The sequence below is a fragment of the Phalacrocorax carbo genome, chromosome 23, assembly GCF_963921805.1.
Source record: "Phalacrocorax carbo chromosome 23, bPhaCar2.1, whole genome shotgun sequence".
Taxonomy (NCBI): Eukaryota; Metazoa; Chordata; class Aves; order Suliformes; family Phalacrocoracidae; genus Phalacrocorax; species Phalacrocorax carbo.
Window position 1 is genome coordinate 7,780,282 of NC_087535.1, and position 23,254 is coordinate 7,803,535.

Sequence of the window (23,254 nt, forward strand, 5' to 3'; positions counted from 1 at the left end):
TCACTGGCTTTTTTTTCTTTTTTTTCTTTTTTTTCTTTTTTTTCTTTTTTTTTGTGATTTGCCTACCTGTGAGTAGCACTCGATAATTAGAAATTAAAAGCCGCTTTTGGAGAATAAATACAAACTGTTATGACAAGATTCTTCTCTTTGCCAAACTATGTGTTGCTGATGTATGAAAAAAAATAATCACACACTAATGCAATCATCTTGGAAGCCAATATTAGAGAAAGCGCCAGCGGAACCTGTGTACGCTGCTCCACTGAAAAGGGAAATATGTTTCACGTCCCTCCTGCAGTGACGCGGGACCCCCAGCTGGCCGGGAGGGTGGAAGGGAGACACGGCTTGCGTGAGCGCGGGCAGAGCGTCTCTGCTGCCGGCAGCGATGCTGAGTGAACCATCTGATACACGCCAGGAAGGGTTCGGGGCTCAACTTTGGACCGAACCCGGCTCAGAGCGATGCAATCATCCTCCCATCTTTCAGCGCACCAGCTGAACCGGGCCACTTACCGAGCGGAGCAGCGGAACAGCCCGTTTCATCCCAGCAATACCTTTGGCAAGGACGACGCTCTTGATTTGACTGAAAAGGCAGCTCTGTGCAATGTGCAGAGGAGGTGAAGGCTTTTCTGTGCGGCCGGTAGCTGCTACTGACATTCCCAACAGCATAGCCTCGGGACACCTTGCCAAGCATCTGCGTGCCTGATACTGTAAATGTTTGGAGGCCGTGGGACTGTTCCGAGAGGGGCCATCGGAGACATGATTCATTACGGACCTCACACTGGTGAGCACCAGTCACGGCACTGGGCCACTGCTCGGTGCTTGGTTTCAACAGCAACAGTTCTGCAAAAGCCCCAGGCGCAGCAGGGCAGCTACGGACACGATGCTGGCGCGTGGGCTGGCGTCTCAAGCATGCTTGGGAGCGGCTGCCGCCCCGAGCAAGCTCTGTGCTCAGAGCCCCTCGCTGACCCCGGGACAAGGGGGCTGGGGCCATAGGCAAAAACAGTTGCTTCTTTCCCATCCCAGCTTCCTTCACAGTGCAGAAAGCAGAGCTTCACTGTGGCTGAAACCTGCTACTCTTTGGCGTTTTTCACTTTTTTCCCATATTCCAAGTTATTTTGCTCTCAAATCAGTGGGAGAGCACTTGGCTGGGACGGTTCCTCAGCCCTCTGACCCCTTGTAATAAGCAGTGCAATGGGCCCATGGGATTTCACTTCTCCATGTCCCCATCACCCCATCATTAAACTAGCAGTCATTAAGTGGCAGCCCTCACTTCAGTGTCTCTTACTCTTCCCGCAGTCAGTCATTGTTCTGTGAAATTGGAGACTGTGAGACTAAAATTTAGGTCTGGGAACGCTCATGTGTGTTTATTTTGCTTGCAGTACTCAAAATAAAATAGTCTCTTCTTTTGTGGCTGCTCGCAGCCTTTGCAAAGTGGCCAGTAGCCAGTACTTGGTTTGCGAGCGCGTCCCTGCGCGGCAGCCGCGCACCAGGAGGTGCCTCCGGCTGCCTCCCCGCTGCCGCCGGCGCGCTGCTGTCGGCCTGGCACGGCGCATCAGGCCCTTGAGCCGCCACTTGGCTCCGCGCAGGGCTGAGGGCAGCAGGCGTCCTCCCCTGGCAAGGGAAATTTGCTTCTGCCGTGAGGTTCAGAGGAGCCCGAGTCCCACGACGGCAAACTCTCCCGTGGGACGTGGCCCTGTGGTGCTCCTCCTTACTCTGCTTGGCAATAATTTAAACTTCTCTGTGAGTTACTATTATACGGGTAAGAGTAGCTTGGAAAGTGAGGAGCAAGAAAGCAACTTAACTAATCCTGGGATGGCTCTTGTGCCAGGCTCAGCTCCTTTTGTGAGTTATAATCGCTCTCTAGACGAAAGGGAAATATTTGCACTTGCACAGCATATCTCATTTCCATTCGTGTGACCAATCTTCTCGAGTGGCTGTGCTGAGGCGATGACAAACACACAATGGTTTGATTATCCCCTCACCGAGGGATGTGGCAAAATCTCAGCATTTAAACTATAAGTGTAGGGGGTTTGAGCCATCTAGGCGTGGGTGTTAGTCACTAGCATGAGATCCAGTTTTCCAGTAACGCAAGTGACAGCCAGTATTGAGTGGAAACTGATTATCTGTGTGAAGCAAGGATTAAAAATAGAAGCTTTTTGTCAAACCCCACGTATGTTTTGACTAAATCCTAGATAACAAGAAGAATGGATAAAAGACATAGATTATACAGAGAACACCAAAAACCAAGAAGCCAGGATTAAAGAAGAAAAGGATTTGAGTGGGTTAGTGCAATTAATGATTGTCAAGTGCCATGCTTGCATCCAGCTGTGACTGCTGCAGCTTCTTCTGGGTACGTCTTGCGTTACAGGTGCTTTGATCTGCTGCAAGAGGCACCTCCAATTCATGGCACGAAACCCCCAACGCCCAGTTCAGCTCAGGTCAAGGTTCAAGGGGCTTGCGGTCAGTTTTTGAACCATCCACCACTGTAAGTCAATTATTTTGAATGGTTAGAAACTCTTTCCTATAAGATGACCTGACACATCCCCTGAAAGGATGGGCTGTCGTGAAAAGGGACGTCCTCAGCCATGTCCCCCAGTGGGCAGTCCTCTTTATGCTGGAAAGCTAATGCAGTTTTGCCACCTTTTTGTTTCAGTGAGCTGTTAGCACTCGAAATATATTTTTTCTTCTGTGACTAGTGCTCAGCAGTTCCCCAAGGGCTGTGCGTTGACTCTCCCGGGACAACCAAGAACTGCAGAGTTCGAGGCCTAAGGAGTGTCTGCCCTTGCAGTGCCTCATACCATGCCAGGGCCTGTTATTATCACATGTTATAGCATCTGCTGTGATTACTGTAACCATCTAAAAATCACATAACACACAACTACTGCTTTCACAAGAGGAAGTATTTCACCAGACAAGGCAAGACTTACAAATAAAATAATTTTATTGAGTTTCTGCTTCTATAGCATGTGGCACATAAAGAGAATTAAGACACAAGGTGTGATGAGAAATCAGGTATTTGTCCTTCACTGAACAAAGGATTCACCTTACCCAGAAAAGCAATGCAAACAAATACCCTCTCTGCTAGTCGTGATGTTCAGTGAAGGCTGATGCTGTGACATTTAGGAAAATGGAAACTGAAGTTGACCTGACGACTGGGGCCGATGTATGCAGTTCTGCTAATCTGACGTGAGGAGAAATGGCTGCCTTGCTAGCAAATTCTGTTTTAAGACAAAAGCAAAATCCTTGCATCTAGTTAATTTAATTACAGTGGAACAAGCAGCACTAATGTACTTATTAACTCAGAGAAAAATCCACGATGAGAAAGTGTCCAAAATCCACAGCTGCCTCATAAAGATCAGCTGATTTAGCTGTGTTCGCAAAGCTAGTACTCGGGATGTTATAACTTCTTTTTTGGCCTCTGCAGCCAAGGAACCGGCAAAGTTTCATTTTTTTCAAAACTTGATCTTCTTCCAGGGTTTGGGCCTTAGAAACTTTTTTCATTAAGGAAGTGTTGATAGTTCATGAAAAAAGTTTGGAAGATTTTTTTAGTATCGGTTGTGTTTCTATATTTCCCTTTTGTTCACCCTTTATTACTAGGATGAGATAAGAAATAAAGATCTAGCACTCATGCAAGGATATCACCTATTTCTGTAACATCTTTCCCCCTTTATGTCTGAACCCTGCTTGTGGCAACACAGTTCTCTCCACTCCAGGTAACGTGGTGATGTACGGGGGAAAGAGCAGCAGCTACAAAGGGGTCTTAAGAAACTGTTCATGCAAGTAGCTCTAGGGAGACTTCAAATACAGGGAAAAAAACAGTTTCCCCCCCTGAGGAATCAACAGCATTTTTTATATATGACAAAAGGAGTTTGGGATACACACTGCACAAACTTCTAACAGCTCATGAACACCTCTACGCGAACAGGAAACCTGTGAACACGCTGCTGGATTTGGGCTGACCACAAGTGGAAAGAGCTGCTCACGGATCAGAGGTCTCTTGCGTCTCTCACTGCTGCTCGTCTAAGCGGGCACAGACGGTGCAGCACGGCCAGTCCAGGTGTCCCCTCTCCTGGCCACCTGTGCTGGCTGTAGACACTCAGCGCATCCTTGCATTTTTCCAGCCTTTGAACACACTAAAAACTATTTTACATGCTATTTTTCAGACCAAACTTCCAGCTCATGTCTCAGTCCACCTTCCTCCTCTGGAAACAGATCCATACATTAAAAGCCACAGAAAAACATCACCTTGGGAGACATATTAAACAAAGACATATTTGACCACAAAACTGGTTTCTGCCTTTACTTATGCAGGAACAACTAGACCAGAAAGTCTCGCTGCTGCCACCGCCACTCAGCAACAAACTACTGAGACTGTAGGCCAAGTGCAAAAATAACTTGGTTTAGTCCCGTTTTACTTGCCGCGCTCTGTATCACGGTGTGGGTGGTGGTTTAGGCGAGGGACAGGAACCCTGGCTGTCAAAGCTCGCTGCCCGGCCTTGCCACTGGTGGGAGAAAAAAAGAAAGCAAGTCTAAGCAAACAGGAGAGATTATTTTAAATTCTTCACAACCCTTTACCGTGTTGCCTGTCTCCTGTTCTGCAGTATCCTCATCTGCTCCACAGCATGTTTCAACTTATTGACTGCCTGTGTTTAACCACTCAGGAAAAATTACTGACAATTTACTTTATTGCTTTGTAAATCAATTCACAATCATGAGGACTGCTCATAAAAAAGGAAAAATATACAGTATCCGTATGTGCTATGAAGACAAAGTTTGCTCTCAGTTTAGCTTTCTGTTGCTTCCTGGTTTAGTGCTGTTGCCTTTTTGTTTTAGAAATACTGCCTAATTGCAAAATTACTTCTTTCCAGTCTGGCAATCTGACTACACAGAAGCTATGTCCACAGTGCCAGAGACGTTTCTCAAAGTGAAAATCAGATCAGAGAGTCAGTGGATGTAGCAAACATTTTTTTGCCATGCTTATGGGATCATAAATTATTATTCATCTGCCTTGGGGCTGTTATTATAATTCAAAACCATTACTCGTCATTTTGAGTACTTGCCCATCCCACCATCTTGTTTTATTAAATTCAAATGACAAATGACAGACATCTCCCAGAGACAACAGGAGGCATGGTATTTCCACTGCTTCATCCCGCCCCAATCTATTCCCTCCTCTCCTACATAAGCAGAAATGCTTTGCAAGGCTAATATGAATGTTCTAGCATGTATGAATTTCACTTTTGTGGGTGAAAACCCATTTGGCAAATCGACCTTCAGCTTTGCCTTGGCAAAGGCATTTCAAACGACACGCAACTGGAAGTGCGAGAGCAGGACGGCCGCACGGCGCTCTCGGGAAGGCTGAGCAAGCCAAACGGCCATTTGCAGACGCCGTCCGCGTCAGCAACAGCAACGCGCCCGGGGCCGGGGCCACCGTGCCTCCTGGCTGCTCTGGGGGTGCAGCCCCTGCGGCCCCGGGCCCCTGCGGCTGCTGCAACCCTGCAGGTTCCCCGCGGCGATGCGCCATGGGGCTGCTCGCCACAGGACGGCCGCTCGGCCCGTTGTGGGTCGCGTCTGCCCGTGCAGCACGCAGAGCGCGTTCGAGTTCATTTGGAGCCAGCTGGCAGAGGCTGGGTTTTATCATTCGCTTCACAAGTGTGCGTCTTGTTACAAAGCAGGGGCAGAGACAGGGTCAAGAATTCAGCCAATTTCCTTCCCCAAAGAGACCAGTCAGTGTAAAGTAACTCACTGCACAGGTTTGCATTACACAGACTACATTCCATCAGGGCTGAGCAGAAATTAATGCATGAAGAAGCTGGAAAGGTTGTTCTTCCAAACAGGCTACCTTAAGGTAAGAAAACAGTTTCTTCTATGTTTCATGTGTCAAATGCATTTGCTAAAATCCCTGAAAAATTGATAATATGGATACAACCTCCCCATGAGAATTACCAATAAAACAGCAGATAAGCAGAAATCACAACAGAAATGGGCTTTTGGCAGAGTCCTCAGCATGCTCCTTGCATTGTTCTGCCTGCAGTTACAGCGACAATGTTTGCTACTCCAAAAATGTGATGAAAACTCTTCCGAGAGTAGGTTCAAGTGACCAGTGTGCTGTGAGGAACCTGGAGACACTTCTTCATTTAATTAGAAAAGGTGAAACATCCATTGTGTAAGTTACAGTCAGAAAATAGGAACAGCTCAATGAAAGTCAAACATGCCCAAAAGTCTGCAGGAGCCTGGTTTTGCATAGCTTTAAAGATAAATGGCTGTTCTTCATTATGGGCATGACTTAGCTCTCAGCAAAGTTATCGGTTTTTATCTGGAGAAATAGTTTAAACACATAGATGTTTCCATGCTGAATGTCAGAGGGACTTGGCAACATCAAAGCCTGCATTGCACTGATGCTGCTGCTCCACAATGTCAGACAGAGTTTGGCTTTGATAGATAACCGAGAAATTTCCAGTTTTCAGAAGTCTCCATCAAAGTCTGGAGAGATGCACTGTAATTTTATATTTCTATTTAAAGACATATCACTTAACCTGTATCAAGAAATGCAGAAGAAAGGGCAATGGGTGGGGTGGCTGAAGCACAGCTGGGGGGCCGAGGCCACGGTGGCAGGTGCCAGCAGGACCTCGGGGCTGAAAAATGGGAACAGGTTTGTGCCGAGGGCAAGAGTTCATTGTCAGAATAACTTCAAAATGCAACAGCAAGTGGAATTCTCATCTTCTGCTTAGTAACTCCCCTTCTAAACAGATGTGTAAGGGTAGTACTTAGAAGCCTGTAATTAATGATTCATTTGCACATGTTCTTTTTAATGATGATGGTCTTTAAAGAAGTGCAGTCCTTACAGTTTGTTACTCACTGTTGATAAATATGGAGCAACCAAAGACATGAAATGTAACCGAAGCAAGTTTCCCTAAAGACTCCAGCAACAAAAGAGGAAAAAGAGCAGCACTGGCTCACGGAGGAAGGCCCAGGCCATGCTGCCGACCCCGAAATGAGGTTTCTGGGCCGTGTTAGCAGCACTGCAGCTGGCGGAACAGGCTCGAAGCTGCCCAGGGTCCTCCTGTTGGACAGGCAAGCAGCCATGCCTGCAGTGCAGGACAAGGCCGGCGGCCCGGCCCAGGGAGCGCAGCCCCAAGGGCACTGCTGTCCGTCCGTCTGTCCGTCCCACACTGCTGTGGCAGGGAGCCGGGGGCCAGGGCCGATCCATCCTCCTGGTGCGACATGTCTCTGGTGATGGTTTTCCTGGTAACTTCACCAGAACCTGTGATTCTGACCTGTAGTCAAAATATGGCATAAGCCCCTTTTTTTGGCCAGTTTTTACCAAGCAGGGCAGTTTGCGTGTAGGCGAGTAAAGAAATTCCAGCTTCCCCACCCTTTTCTTCAGCCATCCGCAGCCCCGAGGGGCCAGGACGAACCGCTGCGGAGCGGCACAGGGCGACGGCGGCAGGCCCCGAACGGCTCTGCGGTCCCGGGTTGTTAGCGGCTCCGGTCACCCATTGCTCAGTTCATACATTCAAAAGGACAATTCAATCCTAGCTTTCTTGCTTTCGGTTTAAGATCAAGCATGCAATCAGGAAAGGCACTGAAGTACAGCAGAGGCTGTTACTAATCGCTAGAGCGGACAGAGAAGAGCGTCAGGATCCACTAGAAAGCGAACGCTCCGTTTGCCGGTGCCCGGCCGCAAACGCTCCTGCAGGTGAAGGTGAGCACTCGGGAAGCCAGCACAGCCTCAGCTCGCCCCCACGGAGACACAAGGGTGAAAAAGGGATGGGGGTCAGCAGCTTCTCCCCGGCATCGGCACTCAGGGGTGACGGACCGGGGAGCCGGCAGGCGGCCCTGCCGCAGCGCCCAGCCGCGACCCGCGGCCCCTGGCCGGCTCCGTGTGCGCGGGGACCCGGAGCTGATCATCAAAGCCCAGATTGGTTTTAAAAGATGCACAAACACATATGGAAAGGATGATACTGTTAGTGGTAACCAACAAATACCATTTCCCATTAATTTCTGCCCAGGAGCTTGCCTTTTTCTGTTTGGGCTTTTTTTTTTTTTTTAAGCTGCACTAGGGATTTGCAGACAGCAGTGCTAAAACTTAAAAGGGCAAATAAATACAGGGACCATTTGCTTGCTGGCTCCGTGCACCAGCTTGTGGCAGAAATACAGGAACAGATGAACAGAGGCTTTTTTTTTTTTTTTTTTTTCCTTTTCTTTTAAGCAGAGCTCCTGACCTGTGCTCTGGGGGGTGAAATGATTCAGTCAGGTTTTTTTTCCAAAGTCTTGGGGTCTCAGCAGTGGTTTTCAAAGTATATTTTAGAAGGTGAGTCATCTTACATGCCTGCCTTTGTTTCTCTGAGTTTCGTCACAATAATTATGTCTTTTTTTTCCTATTGACTATCAAAAACTTTACAGGAGTCTTTCTTTCAAACTCCCACCTGCATCTGAAAAGTAGTGTATTAAAGTCATATAAATTACAAGCCGGAGAAGGAGCTCCTGCCCCTGGGTCAGATGTGGCAGCCGGTATCATGCCGTGAGGTGCTACGGATAATACAGATATTGAGCTAACCGATCAAATGATCGATCGCCAAGCGTTTATGCTGAAACGCAGCGGTCGCTGCTCCCCAGCTCTCCGTGGCAGTGTGAGATGGCATATGCTGCCTGCCCAAGCAGCTACAGCTCGTGTGTACGATGCCAGTGTTCCAGCATGGAAAGGCTAATGAAAGCCTGGCTGCTCACCACCCAAAGGCACTATTACTGTATACACAAACTGCACATTGGTTTAATTCTGTTTGATTTGCACCAGTTCTGCACGGCTGACCCTGGGTAGTTACTCCCAGTTTACAGTGGTGCAATATGAGATCACAAAGTGCCTAGTCCAAGCAAGTGTGAATTTTCAGATTTCCAATATCTGATACATGTATCGCCACTGTCTCTTAAACTAAAATATTAATTGCTAGGTTTTCCCACTGATTGTAACTTGACTTGGGTCTGGGAAGCGAGGATAGTCCTCTGATAAACGCTGGCTCTGGACAGGGCCCCGCAGCAATGTTTCATCTGTGATAGAGAAATGTCCACCAAGGGACACAGCAGTAATGAAAACCACTGCAGAGCTCTGCTGGGGCAGCTGGCTGGCCTCACCTCGCACAGCCGCTGCTTACAAATGCTTGGAGAAAGAAAGAAACCCACAGATGAAGCAGGCAGACCTGCCTCTGGGATGGGCACGTCTGAATTTCAGGAACCAGCCTGATGGATGAGAGCTGGGATAGAGAGCACCGAGCGCAGACTGCTTGCTGGTTAGAGGAAAGAGCAGATTTCAAAGAAACATAGGGTTGGGTGCATACTAGTTCAGACTACCGTGGAGGATCACCAAGCCTACCATCTGTCTTCCAGTAGCAGTCAGTATCTGAACTTCAAAGAGAAAACAAGATGCTTTTTGTTATGTACTTAGTCTGTGGCTTTGAGGGAAAATGCCTCCTTAGCCCCAGACACAGTGGGAGGTTTTGTTGCCTTTATTATGCTATCATTGGCCACAAATGCTGGCTTTCTTTTCATACCTGAAGCATCAATGGCACGTGTGCTATTTTCCACTTCTCTTTCCTCCAGAACTTAGGACCCAAATCAGGCAAAACCCAAAGAGCTCTACAGGAGCATGAGAAAATGGAGTGCAAGGAAAAAGAAAATGCTGGAGATGGTCAAAATGGTACCCAGGCATTTCAGCCCTATTTTATCATCTGGGGCTGCATCAGCTCAATCTCTTTCTCAGGAGATGTTTAGAGCAATTACATTTGTTCTATTTATTCTCCCTCAAAGGCTTAGAGATGAGTCAACAGAAAAAACTTTCAGGATGAAAAAATTGAAACTTGAAATAGGCGATGTCCCTGGACAATTTGTTCGCAATCAGAACAGCATTCTCTTTCCTTACTGCTTTCAATCTCTAATTAGAAAAAAAAAACCAAAAACCAATACAGTAACAGTAATATCTGTAAATACAGTCCCTTTCACTCTTGCTTGCAAGCTCAAGGAGCTATTTCAAGACAATACAAAGATGCTTGTTTTCTCGAGTTCATTTCTGGTAAGAAAATTCCCTCAGCTCTTGTCAGAAATTCCCAAGTGAGAGTAGAAGCTCTCTGAAAGCCTTGCACCAGCTCAGTCATGCACAGCACATGCATTAAAAGGAAAGAATAACTCCACACACCTCTTTGAAAGACTTCTTCACCTCCACTAATGGATGCCAGTGGGCGATGGGCTTGCGTGGGTACGCCAGCATCTCATTCCAGTGGTCTCTGCCTAGTCCTTCAGCATTGACCCCCACACGGCAAACGCCAATAATCTCATTGTGACCCACGCTGAAGAATGACAGAAAAGCAACATTATTATCGCTCGTGCAGACTGACTGAGGCTGCTGACCCCGTGCTACCCGAGTGCCACAGGACGCGGTGCTAGTGAACACGGGCTGGCGTATCTGCGCAACAGCCAGCTCTCGTCTGGGGCTGCCAGCACATGCAGCCCCCCAGCACAGGGAAGCACTGCCATCACCAGAAATAATTACAACTTTAAAACTATTTCAGCTGTAGATCAGTCCAGATACAGAATCTCAAGGATGTGTGATGTAGTGGTGTACAGCAAGAATAAGCACAAGTTCAGTAACGGATAATTCAAACACCAATTGCTGCTCAGAGGGAGACCATTTGCCTTCCAAAGCGGGATGAGAGTTTGCAGGACAAGCAAATAGTGAAGGGGAACACAGAACTCACGCAAGAAAATGCCATATGGCAAAGGACCAGCTTTACCATACTTACTATTCTAGCAGGGAGTTTTCCATAATCGTAAATAACAGCGACACTTCAAATCACTAGAGACAAATGCCACGGAGCTGTGCAGTCAAGGCCGTGATACTAAGGGAAATGGCTACTGAGCAGGAAAACCTGCACCCAACAGGATGTTTTCCCCTCCAGCCTCCCACCTACCGATCATAATCCATGACGGAGATAAGCAGGCTGACTTGATCCATGTTCTCCGGGGGAATGTCAAAGATTATTGCTTCATTGTAAGTGGGATTAAGTGTGTTTTTCTTTATGGTGGTTTTCTTCTTTTTCAGTCTTCGCCCATCACAGAGCAAAGAGACTTTGACATATGGATCTGGAGAGGAAGAAATTGGAAAAGGCTTTCTGTTTACGGAGGTTTATTTTGTTACTGCCACAATATAGAAACAGCATTATCAAAGGATGGACTGTAAATTACCATGAGCCAAAGGCACTCTGAGTGTACTTTTAGAAAAAGGGATGTCCGTGTACCCATTGAACCCACCATTTCTCGTACTGGTGTGAGTGCTGACATGAGGTTCAGGCAGTGGAGAACAGCACTGCAGTCTTCTTGGAAGGACAAATCATCCGTTTCCATCAGTTTTTCTGTGGTAAGGGTTTGCAAGTGTAAGAAGGCCCCATGACAAACCAAGAGCCCATATTCATCAGAAGATGCTAACAGGCGCTCAGGCATTCTAGCTTGTGTTAGTTGCATGGCCACAGACAGCAAACTCAGTGCTTTCTCTGAAGTAAAAATGTAACTTTTTCAAAATTTGCCTAAGAGATCAAAATTTAATGCAGAATTTTGATGATCCAAACAGGCAGAGGGGGTTATTTTACAGGGATCCTTTCCTGCACTGCCACCAAAACTATCCAACTGCTAACATTATGTAGCAGAGTTACAGCGAGTAGGGGAATTTTAAAACCCATTTTCCCAATGTCAAAAAGCAGCAGAAAGAAAGGGTGTTAGAGCAGCTCTGCTTCACATGCTGATCTTTTAGAACAACATTTCTACCGGCTGATCATGGCAGAATGCCCTCAAGTTACAAACAGCTCCTGTTTGCTGTAACGGCTGCTCAGGAGATTTCAATGCATTTTCAAGTAACAGTAAATGTGCAATGTACTATTACAGAAACGCTGAGCTGGCTTCATCTGAAGTCTCAGTTCTCAGACATTTCATAAGGCATCAAGCTCCAGCTGAGTAGAAATGTTTTCTGCAAAGATCTTTTACTTTATTGTTACTGCCTTTCATACAAGTCATCGATGAATTTGAAATACTATGATGTTGAGCTCTGGAAAAGAAACTGCTTTTTGTGTTGAAATCCAGAATTTATGCATGCTGAATTTTCAAGCCAACTCTTTGGAACTGTGAATGCATACAGTGACTTAGATCCTAATGTTTGAGTACTGGCCACTGTACAGAGGAATGCACGCTCACCTGGGATTTACCCAGGTGGCCCGTGATCCTTTCCTAATCTTGGGGTGAAATGATTGATTCTGGCTGGAGGGGGTTATCTGATGGAAACGTCCCTACTCACAGAAAACTGCTAGGGTCAGTATCTGCAACAGGTCTGACACATCCAAGCCAAGAGATGCACCTGAGCTTTGACTCTGCAAACCCTCCTGTGGAGATGGGAAACTGATGGCAGTCTCCTTGAGTAGTATATAATCACCCTCCCTGGATTCATGGCCTTGGGAATGGGTTTAAAAGATGATCCTATTTCTAAAGCTTTGCGCATACTTAAAACACGGACAAAGTTTTGCCAGGTGTTTCAGTTACGATACAGCCTTGACATCGAGACATAAGCCCAGCCCACTGAGGCTGCCCCAAGCGGGGCAGGAGCTGTGTGGATGCAAAGGGGTCTTTCTCAGCCACCGAGCACCTACCTGAGTAACCAGTGATATCCATAGCTTTGAGATTCCTGCATTTAATGACTGTTAAGGTGAGGCGACCTGCAGTTGGCAAATAACAAAGGGAAAACATGATCTCTCCCAGGTCCACGCTTTCCTTTAATAAAACAGAGAACACATTACATTGGAAACATGCAAGGGCCAGCTAGGCTGCCCCCACCCTCCACCACAATGCTTCGCGCAGGACTCATGCAGCAGCACTCACACTGAAACAGGCTTTTCTCCACTTTGTCATTTTCAAGTGAATGATGCTTTACTATATGGCGGTGCTGCAGAATTTATTTTCCAGTGTATCCCAACATGATTCGGCTAAAAAAGAATATAGGGAACAGGGAAAAAAGTGTGTCCAAATGTTACAGCTTCAGATCATAGCTAAGGCTAATCTTCCACTGCCTCAGTGTGTGTTTCTTGTTGCAACATTACAGCTAACGCGCTCCTCTTTTTCTGCTCCATTGCTTATGCAGAAGTGAAGTGATATCTAACGCCAAATGAAGGCCATTAAGGGAATTATATTAGTATCAAGTTCTGCTTGATATACATCTTCTGGTATGCATGTTCGTGTGCTTGGTATGCATCTTCTAGTGCCAAGCGTATGACACTAACATCTATTTCTTCAAATGGAGAAATACCAAACACAGAGCGCGATCACAGAAAGGGGAGAAGGTGCCGTAGCTCTCTGGTCGTACACCACAACACATGCAGTGAGTGGCTTTCCAGCACACTTGCTGCCACTGGTTGAGTAACAGAGGCTTACAGGCTTTGTTGGTGCCTAACATTGTGGCCGAGAACGCAGACAGCTCTAACACGGTGATTTTCTCTGAAGCTGAGCAGGGATTACCAGGTAGTTTCAGACCAGGGGGTCAGAGCTTTAACACAGAAGAGAACCATGAAAGGCTCCATTTAGTAGCAATTGAGCTTTTAGGTTGTGACACGCTTTCTACCATTTGGACCACCAACCCCTTTGAGATGCCTTCAAAGGGCTAACAAATGCAGTATGAGGCACATGTATGTATGTATATAACTAGTGAATTAACCAGCAGATGGCACTCAGAAACATTTGGTAGTTTCTGGATTACATAGAGGCACATATAATTTACTCTTGTAGTGCCCCCTAAAACGACTTTTACACGTAGCTCTTAGCACCAATTACACACCCAGCCTTATCTACTACATCTCCTAAAAGTCCATTCCGTCATTGCCTTGCTCATGGGAATTCAGGAGAAAAAATTAAACAATCCAGAAGTCCTATTTAAACTAGAAAGCATTATCCTCTGAAGTCAGCAGAAAGATTTCAAAATACCTTCCAAAAATGGATTAAAAAAAAAAATATCTTATTTTGTAGATACAGATCCCACATCTGTAGAGCAAACAACCCATTTATTTTTGGAAATGGAGTATTTGGTTAATTTCAATGTGATATAATGATCTCCTGAAAAGAAATTGTAGCTGTTAGTAGTAGAGTGATGGAACTAAAAAGACAAGTAAATGCATTAGGCACTTAAAGCTTTGCTAAGTGTTAGGAGAATAGATCTTGTTGATGGATGAGATTTTTGCCAAATTATTTCCTTCTTGTTCTCTGGTCAGGCAACGATTAGATATTTATCCCACTTAGACGTACAGAATACTAATGAACGTTACATAAAATTGTTGATTCTTGACAAGACTTCACTTGACTAGCAAATAAATTGAAAAGCTTCTTAAGCATAGAGTGTAGAAAAGAAACAGTGGCAGCCAAATGTTTTCTGGGCAGAGCAACGTATGACTAGACTTGTAAGTATCTAAATAAACATCTCAGAAGGTGCTGTAGGTGATAAATAAGAGTTTAATACTCTCACCCACTCAGAGTTCCCACTCTGATCTCTTGCACGCCTTAATAAACCACATGCAGCCGAAACTGCTTTCCTTCCAACGCAACAAAATGATCTGGTGTCACGGCCTCATTGTCAGTGACCGGTAATGGAACAGGTAAAAACATTTACTGAGCAGTTATTCCTCTGCCTTTAGTACCTTTGATGTGCCTACCGGGAGCTAAATTTCTTGCCTCACAAATACTACTAAAGGTACCAGAATCGTTTTCATCACATAACAAAAGAGCTTTTAGAGCCCCTGCAGCTTCTAACTCTTGACTGCATTGCAGCTACAGCACCTTGAGCGCAACGGGTGCCCCTGGGTTGGGCTGCTGCCTTGGAGGTAGAGCAGCAACAAACACCGCCGCTGAGTGCTCAGAAATGTTTGGCAGGTTTACCTCTGCTGTCACCTGTACCCTGCGAGCCGAGCTGAGCCGGGGTTCTTGCTGCCTGACCCCAATGTGCCCAGTTTTCAGAGGACAGGGAGCTCAGGATTTACAGAACCTCATTCATTTACAGTGTCTTAAAATGACCACTCAAAAATACTGTGCCCGAAATTAAAATTTTCTTTTTAAAATACAGCACTTCCTGTTACCTTTAGAGGTATTCTTCCCCTTTTAAGATTAATGGCCTTACATAACAAAGAGCCTGAACAAATAACTGCACCAAGAAGGCACTCTGTAACGAGTGTCTGGCACCTGCTGCAAACGCTGCCACTGCGTCAGAACTAAGCTTGAGGACTCGATTGCACCTGCTCGCTTAAGTGTCTCCAGCTCCAGTCAGACCCTGCATCTACCAGTCTCAGCCATAGACTTTACTGACAATAGAAAAGAATTTAAAATAAATATTCTAAAATTATGATTAGAAATGGTTGTTCTATTCCCAAAGAAACGATCACCTGAATCTTACTGTGCACCAGCTACACTGGATGCTATGTCCAGTGCACAGTGCAACAGCAATTGGCATTCAAACGACACGCTGGGCTGGATCTGTTCTTTCTTACATTCCTCGGTCTGCGATGGTTTGGGAGGGACGAGAGCAGGAAGCCTTGGACACAAATGTCAGAAGAGAGCAGCCCTATATGAGCTCGTGAGAGCACCCCGTGGGCATCATCTCATCTTCTATTCCTCTCCTTGCACTGAGAGGACCTGTTCAGGGCATAAAATTAACATAAATTGTTCTTTGACCTCATTGTATTAGGTCAAGAGATTTTTCTTTGCAACCATAAATACAGGAGAGTAAAACGTGCCCTGTGGGTACATTATTTTCTTGCAGATTATAGACATTGGGACATTTCCAAAATTCCTATCAGTACCTCTTAGGAAATAATGAAAGCTCTGAATCAATAAGCTTTGCAGACTTGAAACCAAAAAATGTTTCACTGATTCACAAGCTGTACGATCATTAATTAAATAGTTGAGTGCTACCTATTTGAATAGCTTAAATCATTGCTTAAGTGCGTTCCTATCTTCTTACCCACAGGATTGATCTAATGTATTATTAGTCACCCAGAGCTTTCCTTGGGTTTATGAAAACTGTATTTACCCTTCTCATTTTTGATTAAACAGAAATGTCCTTGGGTGTGTTACAACTGGCTGAGATGTACCAATATTGGCCCATTCCCAAAGAACGGCACAGAGAGGATCAGGGGACAGAGTGAAATGCAGCACTCGATGTTTCTGTGGGAGCTCTGCAAGGCTGCTACACAACGTGTCTTGGGCATGATGTTGGCTCTTCTCACACCTTCTTTGGGGCCTTATCCCTCAACCACACTTCTGTTGGCGTCTCTCCACCTGTTTTGGGGTGTGGGGAGGTTTCCATTAAATTAGAATCATAGAACGCCCTGAGTTGGAAGGGGCCCACAAGGACCATCAAGTCCAGCTCCTGTCCCTGCACAGGACACCCCAAATTCACACCGTGTCTCTGAGGGCCTTGTCCAAGTGCTTCTGGAACATCGCCAGGCTGGTGCCGTGGTGCCTCCCTGGGGAGCCTGTACTAGGGCTCCACCACCCTCTGGGGGAAGGACCTTCCCCTAATGCCCAGCCTCACCCTCCCCCGGCACATCTCCCTGCCATTCCCTCGGGTCCTGGCGTTGGTCACCAGAGAGCAGAGACCAGCCCTGCCCCTCCTCCCCCCCTTGGGAGGGGGCTGCAGAGGCCATGAGGCTGCCCTCGGCCTCCTCTGCTCCAGCTGAACAAACCCAGGGACTCCAGCCGCTCCTCGTACCGTTTCCCCTCTAAACCCTTCCCCAACTCCGTGCCCTCCTCGGGACACTCTCCAGTACCTTTATACCCCCAATGTCCTGCGGCGCCCAACGCTGCCCACAGCGCTCGGGGTGAGGCCGCCCCAGCGCGGGGCACAGCGGGACAATCCCCCCCTCGCCCGGCTGCGATGCAGGGCTCGGTGCCCCCCAGGGCACGGCTGGCCCTCGGGGCTGCCAGGGCACGCTGGGGGTCGTGTTCAATTTGCCATCGAGCAGAGCCCAGCCTGCCTGTACAGCCAGGGTTGCTGTGCCCCAGGTGTAAAATCTGGCACTTGCTTATTAGTATGTTGGTATGCTTTGTCAGCTAGGAAAACTCCCACTACTTCTGTGAGCTGCAGAACCTTCCCAGCAAAACCCAGAACATACACAGGTTAAAGACTCCATAACCTTCTCCTGCTGCTACGCATTTTATGTGGTTTTCCTCTAGTGAAACCAACTGTTACTCCTTCCCAGTTTTACTCCTGCCCACAGGTCTTTTGTGTGCTGATTATATAGCAAGGAAAAGGAAACTCCCTGGCACCACACAAGTGACTTCACCCCAGGATTCAACACCGTGGCACATCACAGCCAGCCTGGCAGAGCTGACAGCGAGCTGAGGCTTCAGAGGCAGAGCAGGTGCAAACAGGTAGATGCCTCCAAGAGGCATCCGCACACGATGAACGTTGTTCCTCTCCTAGCCACCCTTTGCCAGGCGAATGGATGTGCCTGATGCCTGCTTGCCTCTTTGCCAGCTTTTTCCTTTCATTACCATCCATTAATCATAACAGACGTGGTATTTGTGGATTGAAAGCCAAGAGCTGTAAACACCCTGCTAATACCATTGGCTTTCCTCATGGATGACCCTCTGCCTCCCTCCCACCTCACTTGCAAGGAAGGTGCTCAAAAGGCAACACCGCTGCAGCTCATAGCACGCTCCCAGCAATGCCCCGGGGTACCCAACAGGTATCATGTAAATCTTGGCATCCTTGGACAGGCATGGCAAAAGCTGTACTGCCACAGCAGCACGATGGCCACTCTCTGTGCCCTACCAGGGCAGCTGCTAGCCCAGGAGCTACCTACCGGGGCCAACGTGCTGCACGCACACCGTATGCCCCGCGGTGCCTGAGTGCTGAGCACCCGCAGCAAGTCCCAGCTGCCGCGCCACAGCACATGATACCGTGCTGCACATGCGTGCCAGACCTCACGGCTCTCTTAGAAAGTCATGAACGCACTGCAATGAAAGAACAAGAACTAACAGTAGTGTCCAAGGGGTACAACTGGTGAGGAACATGGTACTGAGAAAAAAGCTGCAAAGAGTTGCAAAGCAAATGTCTTATGATGTGCTGACCACGAGGCAATACGTATTCATAATTGGAAGTTCATTCCCCAGTACAGGAAGCGGGACAGCAAAGGTATGAGACGAGCTACAAAGGAAGTTGCAAGACAGATTTCTGCAAATCATGGGGTTATGCCAGTGGCTAGGAAAGATTTGCCAGGGCCCATGCTTTCAGCCACGGGGTGAGGACATCGCGTATTCCAGTTTCAGAAATAACAACATGAGATGACAAAGATGGTGACTGACTTGGTGTCCAACTGCAAAGCAGTTCAATCATTTGTTTGCCCTCAGAACCAGCCAGGTCCCCCAGGGAGGATGGTGGTGGAGCAGACAGCTTATTATGTAGAGATTAATGTCATTGCTTCAGCGCTCAGTGATCAATGTGAGAAGGTGGCTTCTCCCGCCAGCTCCCTGCAACACTGAAAGTGGCTGGGATATTTCCTTCTCTGATGCTTGGTTTCACTTTCAGAGGGAATTCAAGAGAACTACTAAAAGACCCCCATCAAGCTCTGGAAGAGTTGCCAGCAACACATCAGAGAGCGCCCTCAGTAGGGTGAAGCCCAGTGCCTCCAACGGGTTGGCTGTGGCTCTCCAGAGCTAATTCTTACTGTTATCATGTGCACGTGGCAGACAACCAGAACCTGAGACCCTTCACATGTCGAAGGGATGCCGGACAGGGAGTACACTGAACCACTCGGTTTTTAGCAAAACTGGTATCAGTGAGACTCGTTGCAGGTGAGGTAAGTGCAAGACACTAAGTAAGGGGATGAATCTCCAGTAAACCAGAATTCTGGTAAAGCTGACAGGCTTCACCACAACAGCCTTCACCACCCCTGCGTGCGATGGCTGTAGGTCCCAGGGCTAACAGTACCATCTGCAGGGAGGCAATAAACCCTTCAGCTGGCAGTTGTGCAGGACTTACCCCTTTAGACAGTCCAGCCAAATAGAGAAGCCCAACTCATCCTGCCCTGGAGCCACTCACCACACACTCGGCACCTGTCCTCCGCATGCACAGGTACCACGGCCACCCCACAGCACCGTGCTGCAAACGCTCCCATGGCAGGGATGACCCTCCAAAGCAGATACTCACCGTTGTCGCGTACTGAATGTCCTTCCAGATGGAAGTCTCCCGGGAAAGGTCTGAAGCCTCAAACAGGTTCTCCAAGATAACTTCTCCTATCATGTCATGTCTGGAGAACCTGTCAAAGTCAAAGACGCTCAGGTGGAGCTTCCTGCTTGCCAGATCCTCATGGGGCACGGGGAAGTGGAAGGACTCATCGAAGGTGGGGTTCAGAGTCTTCCTGTGGACTCGTGTCTGGAACTTGCGCTTTCTGTCGGGCAGGAGGTAGATCTTCACATAGGGATCTGAGCTGCCGCAGAAGTCTTTGGCCGGCAAGTCAAAAGCCCTGAGAATTCGGACAGTCAGCGTCTCATTCTCATAGTCGTACTTGAGAGTGAAGTTAATTTTCCCACAGGTTTTTGCTGCCTCTTTTTTGGGGTCCTCAGAGTCAACAGACTTTTGCTTATAGAGTTCAGGCTTAATGCGGCCGATGCTGGTCGGCTGCTCAGCCACAGCCGGTGGGTCCATGCCATAGTCCATGCTGGATACGTGCATTTGCCGAGGAAGGTGCCTTTTGAAGGAGATGTGCCTGTGGGAGGAAGACACGTCAGCTGTATGGTTTTCCAAGGACATGCCTCTGCTTTCTCTCCCCTGGACTACTAACGCTAGGAGAGCAGGGAGAGCGCAAGAACAAATGCAAGAGGTGCTCCTGACCTCCGTGCAGAAAGTACATGTGTTACGGAAATGAACACAGGTGGGAACACCCCCGGTGGTCAAAGGAACCAGTCCAGCAAATTTCCTAACTTTCAGGGTATTTGCAGTAAGCTGCATTTTTTTCACCTGTTACACACATAACAGCCCACAGCTAAATATATGAGACCCAACAACTCCTTAACCAAGCCATAGACAACCCAGTGTGGGGCCTCGTCCCCACCCTCAGTCCTTGCCCTTCCGAGGTACTGGCACTAAGTCTCCCTCAGGCAAAAGAAACTTTTAAAGTGCGAGAACCACGGCCATCTCAGAAAGTTAGGTCTTGCTCTGGGTATTGCTGCTTCCAAACCCCTCCAGCAGACTCTCATCAGAAGCCAATAGATAATTCTTGACAGAGGGGCATGCACAGCCTCATCTGGGAGCTGCCTCTTGCCTTGAGCCCCCTTTCAGTACAAGGGAAACTGTATGTAAGCAAAGCTTTATCTAAGCAAAGCATAAAAGCTTTCTGTGGACTCACAGCATTATTTCAGATTATCTGCTGTTTACAAGAGCAGCATATGGAGTTATTTAACCATACCAAGAACTTGTATAGCCAGAGCATTGGCTTTCCGTGATACATGGTGCTCAGAGACCTCACTCCTCCTTGGCAGGTTCCTCAACGGCATTTGGCCTGGGCTAGGCTGGGCTGTGAGTCACAGATCCCAAACTGCTGAGGTTGTTCCCCAGTGTCCCCAGGTCTGGCTGCCTGCCTGTGGTTCATGCCGGGCTTTTTCCCTTGAGAAGGTGGGTCTGAAATCTTCCCTCATACAACCAAGTCCCACTTTGTCCTAATTCAGACAGGCTGAGCTTTTGTTTTCTCCTCCATTGGAAAGGTGTAATAAAAGCAGAACGAGCGTGTGCATGACAGAGGCGATCAGCTATCCAAAAAGCAGTGCAATTAAATAAAATAGTATGTGGCACAATTGCGGGTGGCACCATGTTGACTTTAACTCCAGCTTCTTCAAACAGAAGGCTGTGATCGGTGCCTCATTAATCCTGCAATACTGCAGCCAATTTCCTGAGCAATGGAATGTGTGCACTCTTGCACACATCATGGGCATGGCCGGCAAAGCAAGCAGAAGTGCTGGGGCACAGCCAGGACCCTGCGATCACCCCTTCCTGTCCCAGTTTCACGGCCTTCTGTGTCAAGGAAGAGGTACCGTATTTCTCAGTATTCTTGCCGAGATGATGTCCCAAGGTTAATACAGCCTTATCCTGATTTACTGAGTGTGGTGCTGACATCTCTGTCCCTGGCTGAGACAGAGACACGCACTGAGCGCAAGCACTGAGCGCAGCTGGTTCTAAGCTAGTGCAGCGAGCGATACGTCAGTTCTGCTTATCTAATGGTTTCTGCTAGGAGCCACAACAACAAGAGAGAGCAAGGAGGTCTAATTCTGTCTGACAGCATACCATCATTGATACTTCAGCCTACCTCTCATGTCGGAATAAAATTAAAGTGGCCAAAGCATACTGACAGATTGACGCAATGAGGTCAAGTCACAGCAATAGGGCTTGACTCCTCGATTTTTTTAAAAGGGCCCAGAGTAAGCCAGTCTTAACACTTTAATTGGTTAATGACCGGTCTTTGGAAAGTAATCCAGCATGTAGATGGGAGTGCTTTCTTTAGCCTCCCTGAAGGTATCTGAACCTTAGGCTCCACTGAGCGCTCCTCCCGCCCTGCCAGCCGCCCCGCGGCACAGCATCCCTGCAGAGCCCTGCATTCCGCTCACCTGGTGGAAGACGCAGGCTCCGTTGTTTGCCTCTGGATCCGCGTGCGCCGCATGATGTGGTCTTTCATGGACATCTGGACCTCTGCAGGGATGTCTGGCGATGTGTGGCTGATCTTCACCGCTGCCTCCAGGAAACTTATGGCACTCGTGTCCTTGAGTTTGTCTGCCATGCTCTCCTTATTGCAGCCTGCCTCGCTCTGCAAGACGGCCAGGTTAGAAGAAATGGCCTTGTTCCTCCAGGGAACCCAGCACAGCTTCCAAAAGAGAAACAGAAAAACTGCCACCAGGGCCAGTCCACACACAATAACTATCACTGCAAGGAGGCTGACGGAGAGCTCTACAGGGGGAGAGAAGGCAACAGCGACAGGGAGACGGGAAGAACGGGAAAGGAGAAAAGAAAAGAAAGATGGTGAGAACGCCATAAGTGAAGGATGAAATGCTCCATACTGTCTTATATCATGACTAACGGAGAGCTCTTGGCAGGTTCTGCAAGCAAGAGTCAAAACCAAGTGAACACCCCCTGACAGACTTCAGACCTTTTCCTGCCCCAGACATATCTGGGGAGAAATGGGCTTTTCCGGGTGGCCAGAGCTATGAAGTTTTGTGCCATGATGCTTAGACTGTCTATAAAATATCATCCTCGGTTTGTTTTGTGGCATTGGCAAACCGCTGAGTCTGGAATCGAGAAGAACTGCAGAATCGCATGATAGAAACAAGCTCCAGTGCTGCACCAGCAGAAACTGCCATTTTGCCTCATACCACAGGTGTTCAGACACTATATTAAAAGAATCTATCTGCCACGGTCCTGGAAGCAGATTGTTGTTGTACTATCAACACTCACATCTTGTCCAGATGTGCCCATAGGGCATAGAAAGTAAATACCAATTAAAAAAAAAATAATCACAAGCTGCTGATGCAGTGAAACCAACCATAGAAGGAGGCTGTACAGAAAGTACTACACATTCTTCCTTATTCTAAATAGCACAGAATCTGTGATACTCTCTGAGTCACTTTTACCTCATACGGTATGTATTTCAGCATATCTATCTTTTTCTGAAGAGGAAAAAGCTTCCATATATATGGCTGAAGAATCAGGAAAAAAGAAAGAGATATATATATAGACAGAGATATATACATGATCTAGGCTGTGAAATGATTCACAGCACTTCAAGAAAAGAAAACTTTGGCTATTTTTAGTTCCTTTATTACAGTGTATTAATTCCCAGATTCCCACCCAAACCAAAATTCCAAGAGCTCCGAATCACAAAGAATACCAGTCCCTGAAGATGAAGACAGGTTTGGCACTGGAGTTAAGTCTGCAGTGTCAGGACTATGGCTGAGTCAGTCAGAGATTGCTGTGAGTTCAAGGACAATTCCTTGATTGCCTACTGCGTTATTTGCGCTGACCGGTAAAGCTACACTCCTTAAATTCCCTCAGTGCAAGTCAGGACAGAAAGACGGGGGGGAAAAAACCAAACACTCGAGAAATTTATACACAATATCCATTACCTGTTAGGCACCTCTGTTTACGTGTATGCTTGGACCATAAACATTTTGCGTTACCACATGAAACAGAGCAGCTACT

The 23,254-nt window shown here is 47.4% G+C and overlaps 1 protein-coding gene across 1 annotated transcript; it reads right to left on the minus strand.

Moving 5' to 3' along the window:
* Nucleotides 1-2,926: 2,926 nt before the first annotated feature.
* Nucleotides 2,927-22,947, minus strand: SYT6 (synaptotagmin 6). The gene is made up of 6 exons (XM_064472432.1): nt 21,670-22,947; nt 19,220-19,778; nt 12,681-12,801; nt 10,959-11,130; nt 10,187-10,337; nt 2,927-4,499 (listed from the first exon to the last, which is right to left on the minus strand). The coding sequence occupies exons 1-6, from the start codon at nt 22,089-22,091 to the stop codon at nt 4,428-4,430; spliced, it is 1,497 nt and encodes a 498-aa protein (XP_064328502.1). The 5' UTR covers nt 22,092-22,947; the 3' UTR covers nt 2,927-4,427.
* Nucleotides 22,948-23,254: the final 307 nt, after the last annotated feature.